The 11,044-nt window shown below is 42.2% G+C and overlaps 1 protein-coding gene across 1 annotated transcript in view; it reads left to right on the top strand.

Moving 5' to 3' along the window:
* Nucleotides 1–4,422: 4,422 nt before the first annotated feature.
* DKK2 (dickkopf WNT signaling pathway inhibitor 2) overlaps nt 4,423–11,044 on the top strand; it is a 43,153-nt gene continuing 36,531 nt past the window's right edge. Inside the window, exon 1 of the mRNA XM_074865105.1 lies at nt 4,423–4,737. Coding sequence (XP_074721206.1) covers nt 4,480–4,737 — 258 coding nt within the window. The 5' untranslated portion in view covers nt 4,423–4,479. The remainder of the gene's footprint in view (nt 4,738–11,044) is intronic.

Genomic DNA, 11,044 nt, shown 5'->3' with positions numbered 1-11,044 from the left:
GAGTTTGAAGTCCCACAAGGCCTGGGCTGAATGCTAGTTAAAAGAGAAAAGAACCCCAAAATACTACATAACTTGTTTCTCTGCAAGTATATTGATATATCATACTTTTGTTAAGAAAAAAAAAAAAAGATCCTCCCCAACACAGGTTTAGTGTTCTGTCCATCTACTTCTGATTTCTTTGGTCTTGAGCAGCATGTTGGTCTGGCAGCAGTTGCCCTGTAGTGAAGTGGGTTGTTGCTTCCTCTGGAGGGAGCCGTCTGTCAGGGTAGCAAAGCAAAACCTGATTCCATTTCCTCAGAGATGCTGCAAACTATCTTCCCTTCAGAGCAGTGAGTTACAAGATAGGTCTTACCTTGTTGGAAAGATACCCATTTCCATTCCCATTAAATTTAAATTAATGTCCGGAAACTTAGTTGAATCCAGCTGTCTGATGAACTTCATACTTAGCTGAATCCAGACTGATTTGAAAAACTGAGTTTGGGCACCTGCTCTTAAATATCTGAAAAGCTTTGAGCATTCCTCTCTAGTTTTCTTCAAATTTCTAGAGGTTATAAATATATGGGGACTTTGTTATTTACATCAAAGGACTTGGAATGTGGCTTGCTTTTTACATTTTAAAGTAATATTTTTAATATGATATTAATATATATATTTGATTAAATTAGAGAGAGTCTATTTACAGTCTTGTCCTTTAGGTGCTGTGTGCCTCTCTTTAATACCACACATGTCCATTTATTTCAAGAAGAGCTGAATGATACTTGCATGAGGTCATCATATTGTGTTTCTTATTGTTGTGGATTCTCTTTGCGTGTCTCATCAGTTTATTTTGTTCTCTTTGTAATCTTCCGTTATTCAAAGCAACCCTGGTGGAGAATACTTCACCGCTGACCTAAAAATTTCTGTTCCTTCCTGGGTAAGAGAAACACAGATGAGATAACACCCCCAAAAAAATACAATTTGAAGGGGATTGCTATTGCCGTCACTAAAGTTAACAAACAAGCTAGTTAATAGATTCATAGCCCAGTTAAATATACTATAAATTCTCCGTGCTATAAAGCATTTTGGACAAGGGGGCTGTTTGAAGTGTGAATTAACACAGCCTCCCATATATTTTGATCAATAGTCCAGACCCACCTGTAATTTTATCAAATGTTTTAGGGGTGAGAAAATGACATTTTGCTTGTCCAGTTTTTGTGGTAATCTTACAAAACCTGCTGACTTGATATTTTTACAAATTTGGCACCATCTCTGAAGCAGGACAGATCAGGGCTGAGGCTCTATGGTGGCATATATGGAGAATACCAGGAAGAGAAATGTAAATTGTAACTTCAGTGTTCTCTGCAGAGTATTTATCCCCAACAAGAAACCAAAAAGTGACTAGGGCAGTCCATGGTAGTAGGGCTGACTTATTATTAGAAATTAGGGAGCTGTTACTGGTTTGTGTTTCTCCCTCAGCTTGATCCTACATGAATGGGCGGGCGGGCATCAGCCCTCCTGTGTTTGTGCATGAGGTTGATAACCCACATGTGTGTATATACTGTGTATGTCTGTCTGAGTGGATTGTGTGTTTCTCTGTGGCTGTGATTTTACCCATTTTGTGTGTGTGTGTGTGGTGTTTATATGTCTCTCTGCCAATGAAATTATCTGTTAGGCTTTACCTGTAGCCCGGATAGCTGCTTGCTTTTCACTTTGGGAGGGGCGAAACACCAGAACGGATGGGTGTCGAAAGTCAAGTCAAAAACAGTCAAAAAGGAAATTCTTGTGAAATTGAAAATTGCTTTCTGATCTTTTAGAAATGTTTCCTTACAGATGTCTTCAGGAATGATTGGGGATGAATACAGAAACATAATTTTAGTTTATTTAAGGCTGCACAAAGATGGAAAAAATGAAATGCTGTGAAGAAGGCAAATGTTTTTTTCATTCCTTACTCCTTGCGAAGCTGAATAAAGAAAAAAGTGAAATTTTAATTAACCTAATTTTCTGAAATGAAGTGCTAAGAGAATTGCTTCTAGCTTCAAAACCAGTAAACGTGAGCTCATCTGAAGCCCAAGTCAGAGGAAATGCCATGCTCTGTAGAACAGTTTAAAATCCAGTCTTGGGGGGTTGGTATATCATTTCAGTTGTCACTTTAAAAAAAAAAAAAAAAATCAGTGGTAATCTCCTAAAGTAAGGGATCATTAGATAAGAAAGGTTAAAAAAAATAAATCTGCTCTGTGAGATGGGATTAAATCCTCCCAAACAATTCTAAGTCTTGAGCTGTGGAAAAAGATGTAAATTAATCTACTCTTTACAAGATACTCTATTTAATATAATACAGTCCCTAACATGAGGGCACACTGCTAGCAGTCACATGTCAGTAGATAGACAACATTTTAAAAAACTTACCCAAGGTGGTGTGGTTCAGGGAGTATTTCCCGCAAAGAGCTCCTAAACCCCTAGGAGGGCTCCTGCTCCCTCTCTGTGAGCAGGAGCCCTGCAGGCCACAATAGTGCCCACCTCCCCCCTGGTATTTCTTGCCTTAGCAACTTCCCTTTGCACAGCTGTTAATTTAGAAGAAATGAAATTTCAGATGTGCGTGTCATCTTCACCCCTTCTGCCATGTAAAGAAGTGGAGGAGCTAGAAAGAGTTGATAGCTTAGAGGAGGAACCCCTCAGGAGAGGGGGAAAACATGAAAATGCTCTGTACTGTTCCCAGACAAGGTAGTGTTTGTACATGAACATGTGGGACAGCAAGAGGGCTGCTCCTCTCACCGTCTTTTGTTCCCTCCACCCCGCTTTCACATGTCCAGGGGAAAGACAAGGGCTTCTAGCTGCTCCACTGCAGTGCACAAGTGCCCCATGGTGATGTTCTCTGCACTAAATCTTTTCCAGGTAACAGGGAAAAGTTAAGAGCTGGGTCTACCCTAGTTCTGCTAATGTTGCGCTCTGTATCCATGTGAGTTCTGCTAACGTTGCGCTTTGTGTCCCTGCTTACCTTCCTTTCCCTGAAACACGGAATTTTGATGCTGCAGCAGGGAGCTGCAAGGGCCTTGGAGGGTGTGGGTGTAGTCAGCAGCACCTGGGTGTTTCACAGCAGTCGGATGTGTGCTCATGCCAGGGAAACAGAAAAGACAAAGTTAAGTCTCTCGGGTTCTCAGTGGCACCGTGGCACTGAGAAGTGTCACGTTTAGGAGTCCCGCAGTGCAGCGCTGGTGGCTGGACATGCCCTTTACCTGGGCAGTTGACTTTCCAGGCTCAGGCGTAAGTTTTGGCAGGCTTTGTGTGCCAACTGCATACTCTCATGGCACTGCAGTACTAAGGTGCTTTGGAGCATTTTGGGGAGCCGGAGCACCTTGACACATGCTTCAGTTTGGCAGCGCAATTTGGGGAGCTGGTGCAGAAAGCCTGCTGCACCCCTCTCCTCCATCGAGGCTTCACCTCCACCTCGGGGCTGGCAGCGGGGTGCAGCCGAGAGTGTGGCACGCGTGTTTGGGGCTGTGCGTGCCCTTGTGCCCCGGGCAGACCCCGGCCGCAGAGAGGTGGGGACCCGCCAGGCTGGGGGGCGAGCGGTGCCGGAGGGGAGTGGGGGGGGACTACGACGCGGGGGCGAAAGTCTCTTCGCGACGTGTCCCTCGTCTGGGCTGGCGTCGGGGGAAGGGACACCCGTTGCCGGCGGCTGCAAGAGTAAGGGCACAGCGAGGGGCTGCCGGAGACTCCCGAGGGCGAGGGGAAGCCGCGCAGGAAGCCCGCTGGGCGGGTGCCCTCTGCCCGTGCCCCGGCGCTCCCGCCGCGGGCAGGCGGAGGGGGGCAGCCCCGGGGCTCTCCCGCCCCGGATGCCCCCTCGCCCCGCACCGGCCGGGCTGCAGGAGGAGGAGGGAGGAGGAGGAGGAGACGGGGCGCTTTCACTCCTGCTGGCTGCAGAGGCTGTGGCAAAAGACAGAAAAAGGAGGAGGGGAATAAAAAGTAAAGAGGGGGAGAGAGAGCGAAAGAAAACTAAGCCCAGCTTTTGCCGGTGCTGCTTGGATTGGATCTGGTTTGAGTTTCCTCTCTGCTGGCTTGTGCAGCAAGAGAGGAGGAGTGGGGGGAAGTAACTCGCTCACTCTTCCCCTGAAGCTTAAGCAAACGTGTGCTGGTGCCTGCACTGGTGGGGAGCTGCCCTGGCTGCAGTTGCCTCGGAGCTTATTGCTCTCAGTTACCAAAGAATTGCCTGGACTTCTCGAGGACCTGGAGGAAAAAGCCATCACTTCACAGACCCGATAGTTGCTCAGTGCCTATAGACTTGACACGGTTTTTTTTCCTAGGGGATTCTTCTTTTAATTATTTTTCTCCCGTGTCTCTCAGGACAGCAGTTCCTTGAATGTGTGGCATTGAAATCCATTGCTCTGTTAACAACCTTGGGAGATATTTTTAAAAACTTTTTTTTCTCTCTTTTGTTTTCTTTGCCTTAGGGAAAAAAAAAAAAGATAAAAAAAAAAGATAATCCTTTTGGGGGGAGGGGAGATGATCGTGCTGATGTGGAATAAGTGCTCCTGCTGTCTCCTCTTACTAGCCGCGGTCCTGATCGTGGAGAGCTCCCAGCTAGACAGCTCCAGCTCCAAGGTGAACTCCATCAAGTCCACCCTGATGGGGGAGGCTCCAACTCAGGCAACCAACAGATCTGCAGGCATCCACCAGGGACTGACGCTTGCTAGCAGTAAGAAGGGCAAAATTCTAGAGCAGATGGGAAAACCTCCCAAGCACTATCACCGGCAAGGAGAGGTAGGATATTGCTTGAGTGTCTGTCCGTCTGTGTGCTATATGCAAATAATTGCTAGTCTTCCCCTCACATTGTTTTCAAACCTTTACCGTGTTAAATTAACTAATATACTTCATTGGGGTTGTCTGGGACAATATCATCTCATAATTTGTGTTAAGAACTGTGCAAGTAGGATTTGGAAGGTTTTAAACCTTTCATTTTTCTCTGTAGGATTAATAACTGATGGAAGAAAGAGTAATCTAAAAAAATATCATCTTCAGCATTTCTTTGTTTCACTCCTTCAAAGGGCTGCTAGAAGTAAAGGAAGATGTTTCTTGTTAAGTCTCAGACACTAAATGAATTGACTTTGAAGAGGTGAGAAAAATTTGGGCATGAAGTGAAAACTGTGTTTACACTGGTGAAACAAACTTGATTTTAAAAGTCACACCTACCAAGTTGATCTCTGATATCTTTCTCCATGGTGAGAATAAAAAAGCATGCTGTCCCAGTGGTATAGTTTGAGGCACATTCATTTGCTTAATATGACAGATAATAAATTCTAGATTTCTTGTCCAGAATGCACTCCAGTGGTTGTGGAAGTTTTGTCTGGTAATGTCCAGTTGAGATAAGCAGGGAGTAACAGCCCTGAATATGAAGTTTGAGTGTAAGGAAGAAAGAAAAGCTTATAGAAACTTTATGAAAAAAAGACCCTGACTTGTTTGTGCAGTCTTCTTTCCTCTCTACCCTGCTTGGAAACTTGGAAGTCTGATAGAAAATTATCTTCATTCAACTATCTTTGTAGTAAACTATAAAACAGCATTTTAAGCCATCAGTCCTCTACTTCCCTATCAAGTCTCAACTTGGATGCTATGAATGTTGTGTATTGTGATGTTGAAGGAGGTAGACTTCAGAAAATACAGATTTTACATTTATTGGGTATTATTAGTACCTCCAAATACAGCTGCTTTTCATAAGGAACAAACAGTGTAGCAGCAAGGGAGCTGCCAACATTCATCACTAAAAAGGCAAAATACTCAATGCCTGAAGGGTCTGTATCTTGCCTACATTTTCCTTAAAGCAGCAGAGAAGCTGCAAATTCAAGCAATCCACTGAATTTTCTAAAGTGTTTCACATCAGCTTCCTAATAATTGAATGTTATCATTTGGGTTTGTGTGCAGGAGTAATAACAGTGGTGGTAGTTTTGGTTTTTGTGTGCGAGAAATTCGTTTTCAAACTCCTCCAAGCTTTCTTTCCCTAGCCACTCAATTGTTTTATAATTTACCCAGAATTTGGTCGCCTCTCCTTACCTCTGAGCAAAGTTTAGTAACAGATGCTGCGCTGAAGTTTCATATTACTAAAGTACTGTGCTCTTTCCTAGCGCACATTGTAATAATTACTATGTTAAATCACCTTGAGGAAATACAGGAGCACGATACACTTTTTTATACGTTCTTCTTGGGTTTTCTTTTGGTTTATGTGTATTCACAAAATGTCAACATATAGGATCTATTTTCCCACTGAGTATTATCTCAGTCTCATGAGTTTCAGCATGAGTACTTGTGGGGCTGCGCTGTACATCCCCAAACATGATATATAATTTTTGCCTTTGGGGGAATTCTTGCCACTTTTCCCTTCCCGTAAAAGTTGTACACTTTTATGTACAACATCCTTAGCACTTCAATGTGTATTCAACACAATGCGGAGAATGACTGATTATAGTTCACCCAGTTCCTTGAAAACAAGTTGCACTGTCCACCGGTTGCATTTGCAAGATTTGCCACTTGCCAACCCAGATTGTTTGCTGGGAACTTCTAGTTACTGGCATGAACTCACAAGGTACTTGTCAAGTCAGAGACAGCACTGTAAATATCTGTAATGGTAGAAGAGGTGGCATCCACTTTAAGATATCCTGTTCGTAGCACAAAGAGCGCTGGAGAATCAGTGACTATGGCTCCCAGGGAGCAAAGTCTGACCTCCTGTCAAGGGCTGTCAGTGCTCATTTCACCCTCTCTCCCTGGGACTCCATCCCCAGCTCCTGCGTGGTCTCATGCAGATGTCGTCTCTGATAACGACTCAGATTTGCTACTTGTAATTGTAGATGCTACTTTCGGCCATCCGCCTGAAGCAACACAATTAACATAGAATTGCAACAAAAAGAAGAAAAGAAAAAAAAAAGAAAAGAAGTAATTTTGATAATGCTTTATCTTTGGTGATACTTCCAGCTGCATGTTTTAACAGTGGTGTCACACATGTCAACCAATTAAGACATGACATTTTCATAATTTTTTTTTAAAGTACTCTCTTACTAGGTTACTACTTGATTTGTTTAGATTATGGGACTTTGTGCTGAAGTTTTGCATGCCATTTGCTAAAAGAACAGGCCTATGCTTTTCTTTCTAAAACAACCTGCTGCATTAGAGAAATTTATAATGTGTCAAAAGTAGAGGTATCTTTTATATGTTGGTAACTTTAAATGGTGAGTTTACATGGTCTTGTTTACAGCTAGGAAATAGTTTTAGTAAGGACCAAGAATATGCAACTTAAAGGAAAATTAATAGAATTTTGCTGTTGTGGCAGCTCTGGGGCATGCATTCAACTCTCTGCAGATACATGAAGTGGAAGTCAGAGGACTCTCACCAAATCTGATGGAAGGACCGTCAGCCAGCAACCTATTTGCTTATTTAGCTTGGTAGACTAACACACTTTCAGAATGTTTCTCTAATATGTTAATATAACATTTTTAATTATGTTAATTCTCAGGACCAGGAACAACTTGGGAGTCTTTAATCAGCAATAAATCAAGGGATACATGGCTTATCTAGAGTGTTGATATATTTCAGCTGGCAGTTACAGTGCTTTTGCCCAGAAAGGGAAGATCCAGTGCTCCTCTGTCAGGCAAAGTTCCAGTTCAAATTAATGAAAATACTCACATGAGCAAAGCAAGCTGATCCAGCTTGCTGGAGGGACTGGCAGGGCAAATGTGGATTTTAGTAAAACTTACATTTTTTATGTCTTTCTGAGCAATATTATTTATTTTCTATTCCTATTCCCTTTACTGCCTTGGATCAGCAGAGAATGAGAAGCACTAACGTGCTAAATCGGTGAGATTTCACTGTCTTCACTGTTCTTCACTGACTCCTGTTTTCCCCTTTCTGCAAACTCTTAAGGTTTTCCCAATTTCACAGAGAATTGGAAAGTACCTGCAGCATTTGCACAAGGGAAAAATATGCTCAGAAATAGGACCATACAGTGCATGTTAGACTAGGTTACTTTTTGGGGGGTCAGTACTATATTGATTTACAGAACAGCTAACACCTCAATACTGTAGCCTCTTGGGGAAATTGTTCTGGATATATCATCTCTCTAAATAAATACAATACAATGAATAGAGTCATAAATGAAAAAGGCCAGATTAACAATGACAGTAGATTAATTTTTCTGCATGTTAGCTATAGCTTCCACTGCGTTAGGGCAAGCTCTCCCATGTGAGTGCTCTCGCTCAACTATAGAGATGCAACTTGAAAGGGAAAATCCCATGTATTGTAGCTGTGATTGGAAGGCATAGTCGTTCCATAGATTCCTGGATTATGGCTCCGTAGCCTCTTTAATTCACTTTACAACTTTTTGACTACTTGCCTCTGGGTTATAGTCCCCTCTCTCCTCTGAGGCTTGTCCCCTCCATCAGTGCTGGGTTTTGCATTCCTTCGCACTCAACCGCCTTTAATGATCTGGTAGACTGAGACCTACCAAACTTATTTCCAGCCGTTTTCCTTTAATCCGTGGGCGCTATTATCTTCTGCCCTTTCCAAGTCCTGGCCACAAGCCATTGTTTCAGCTCTTTCTCCAGCAAGATGTGTGTCTCATTCCCTTTGCTGCTGCATAGCTGGTTGGGTTTGTGCTTCCCGCTGGGACTGTCCCTCCCACTTCCCCCATGCGCACAACGGGAGCAGCAGCAACGAAGGGAAGAACTGAGACAGCCAAGAGAGGGGACCGGCACAACTGTGGGGCTGAATAAGAGATAATGAGGTCTGGAAAAGGGGCAGAGGAGTGAAAAGCTGGGACAAGTTTTAACACTGCAAAGGCACAATAGGCAGCTATCAGATAAGCTTCTTTTTAAAATGTATTTGTTTTTAAGCTATATCACACCTTAAGCTAAGAGGCTTGTGGCCAGGAAGCCACAGAAGCCAAACCAAAAAGGCATTAATCCAAATGGCTAAATTGACACTGGTCTCATACCTGTCAGCGCATGGACGTACATGTGTTTCTTGAGCAGGATGTAGTTATGCAAAAGGACTTGCTAGAAAATGCTTGGATGATGCTTTGTAGCAAGTAAAACAGCATGAGATGTAGTAATTGACTGCAGTGCCCTGAGAATGTTACAATAAAATGTACCAAGGACACCAAAAATGTAACCACAATATCGTGAATAGCTAGCAACCAAGACAGTATAAATTATTGCTCCATTGAATTAAAAATAAATTAATTACAATACCTAGAAATTACATCCAGCAACAGCTGCTTTTTTTTTTTTTTTTTTAAATGAAAAAATAAATACAGAATTGCTAAATCTGCAGAGGTCACCAGAGAATGTATTCTTTGCTCTTGCTGTTTGCTGTTAGGAATCTGGGAGACATACTGGTTTACTGGCAGCAGTCTTGCTAAATAGCCGAGTGGCTTGTCTCTTGATTGCAAAAATGGGATGCAGAGTATTATGTCCTTCCTGGGTCATGCTTGTCCCCTTCAATTTGTTATTAGTATTTGACTTCTTAATATAGAGCAAAAGCTCCTATAAAGTGGCTTTACTACAACTATTTCCTATTAATGTTGCAACAACGCGTAGAAAACTTCGAGGACCCTGATGTGCAATTGGGTGTGCTAATACTTAGGAAGAGTTAGTTTCTGACTGGAAAGTCTGTCAGTCTAAGGACAATAGAAAAGATGATGAAGCATGATTACATTTTGCCCTCGGAAGAATGAGTCTGATTAACTCATTATGTTTGATTAACTGATGTTTTGCAGATGCAAATATAGCATATGTTTAATTTTGATTTTAATTATCTCAACACCAGATGTATCTTGCAAGCACTTCATATCTCATAGTTTGTCAGTTGAGCCTTTGGTCCTTCTACAGTTGTACTTACAAACGCCTCGCCCTGGAAAAGTTGTTTAGGAGGAATTTAACTCTGCAAAGGAGGAGTCCCATAAAGCTCCTGCTTCTGTTTGTTTTTTGAGCATTGCTTTCCTCTTCAGGTTTTTTGTATCTGAGAATTTTTAAAAATATATCCAAGCAAGTTTTATACATATGTAAAAATGTTAATTCGGAGAACACCTTCAAAGCAGGGACCTCCCTTTCTGTTGGGCTTGCTGAAGTCCCTGCCAAGCTCATGCTACCCCCACACACACACACTGGTCATGGCTGGCAAGAGTCAGGGTGCAATGGGCCAGACTTAGAGCCAGCAGCCTGGCCCATCATTGGCATGTGGCTTGTCACCATGTCCCGCCATCGTGCTGGGGAGCTTCGTGTCAATGTTGGCACTGCAGCCATTAGACATTTATGACAAATTTGAGGAGTTGAAGTTTGTACGACAGTACAGAAATGGGGAAGAAAAACAGAAGCCATCTCTCTGCCTTTCCTGCATCGGTAAAACTCCAAATGTATTTTGATTTTTAAAATATTTTTTAGAGAACTGAGGATAATTCTTTGGAAATCCTTGTCTTTCAGTGTTATGTTCTGGGCTGTGTTTCTAGTACCTTTAGGTTGAAACCAGCTTCTATGAGCTTCATATCCATGCATGTGAAAGGCCCATACAAAAGCCAAGAAGATCAGAAGGTTTGTTTTGTTACTTTTTAAAAATTTATTTTGCTTGCAATAGTCTTTATTTTCATTAGAGAACATGAACATTTATTTCTTCTTTTTTTTTATTAAGTATAGGGTGTGCAAGGACCATGCGTGTCCCCGAACTGTCACTTTTCTTCAGTATAATTTTTCCCTTTTTGATTAAATAGCAGATATATTTTAATAGAAAATTTCATGAACACAAAGCAATTTTCAAACTGCCATGGAATGTGCAAATAGGTGAATCTGTGATACTTCCAAGCTCGTTGCTGAATCCTTTGCTCTAGAATGAGCTACAGAAAGTAGTGTTAGACAGAGAGATGGCATGAAGGATGCATATGGTCATACTAAATGACCAAAGCACAGCAGTTTTCAAATAAAATAATGAGTTTTGTTCATCTTAGTTACAGTTTTATTGGTATTGGCCCTAAATCCATGTAAACTTATACATTTGTGTTCACACAAACAGAACTTGAGTTATGAAAATTAATGGA

This window comes from Strix uralensis, chromosome 4 (genome assembly GCF_047716275.1).
Source record: "Strix uralensis isolate ZFMK-TIS-50842 chromosome 4, bStrUra1, whole genome shotgun sequence".
NCBI classification, from domain to species: Eukaryota; Metazoa; Chordata; class Aves; order Strigiformes; family Strigidae; genus Strix; species Strix uralensis.
This window is presented reverse-complemented; position numbering and strand designations above follow the sequence as displayed.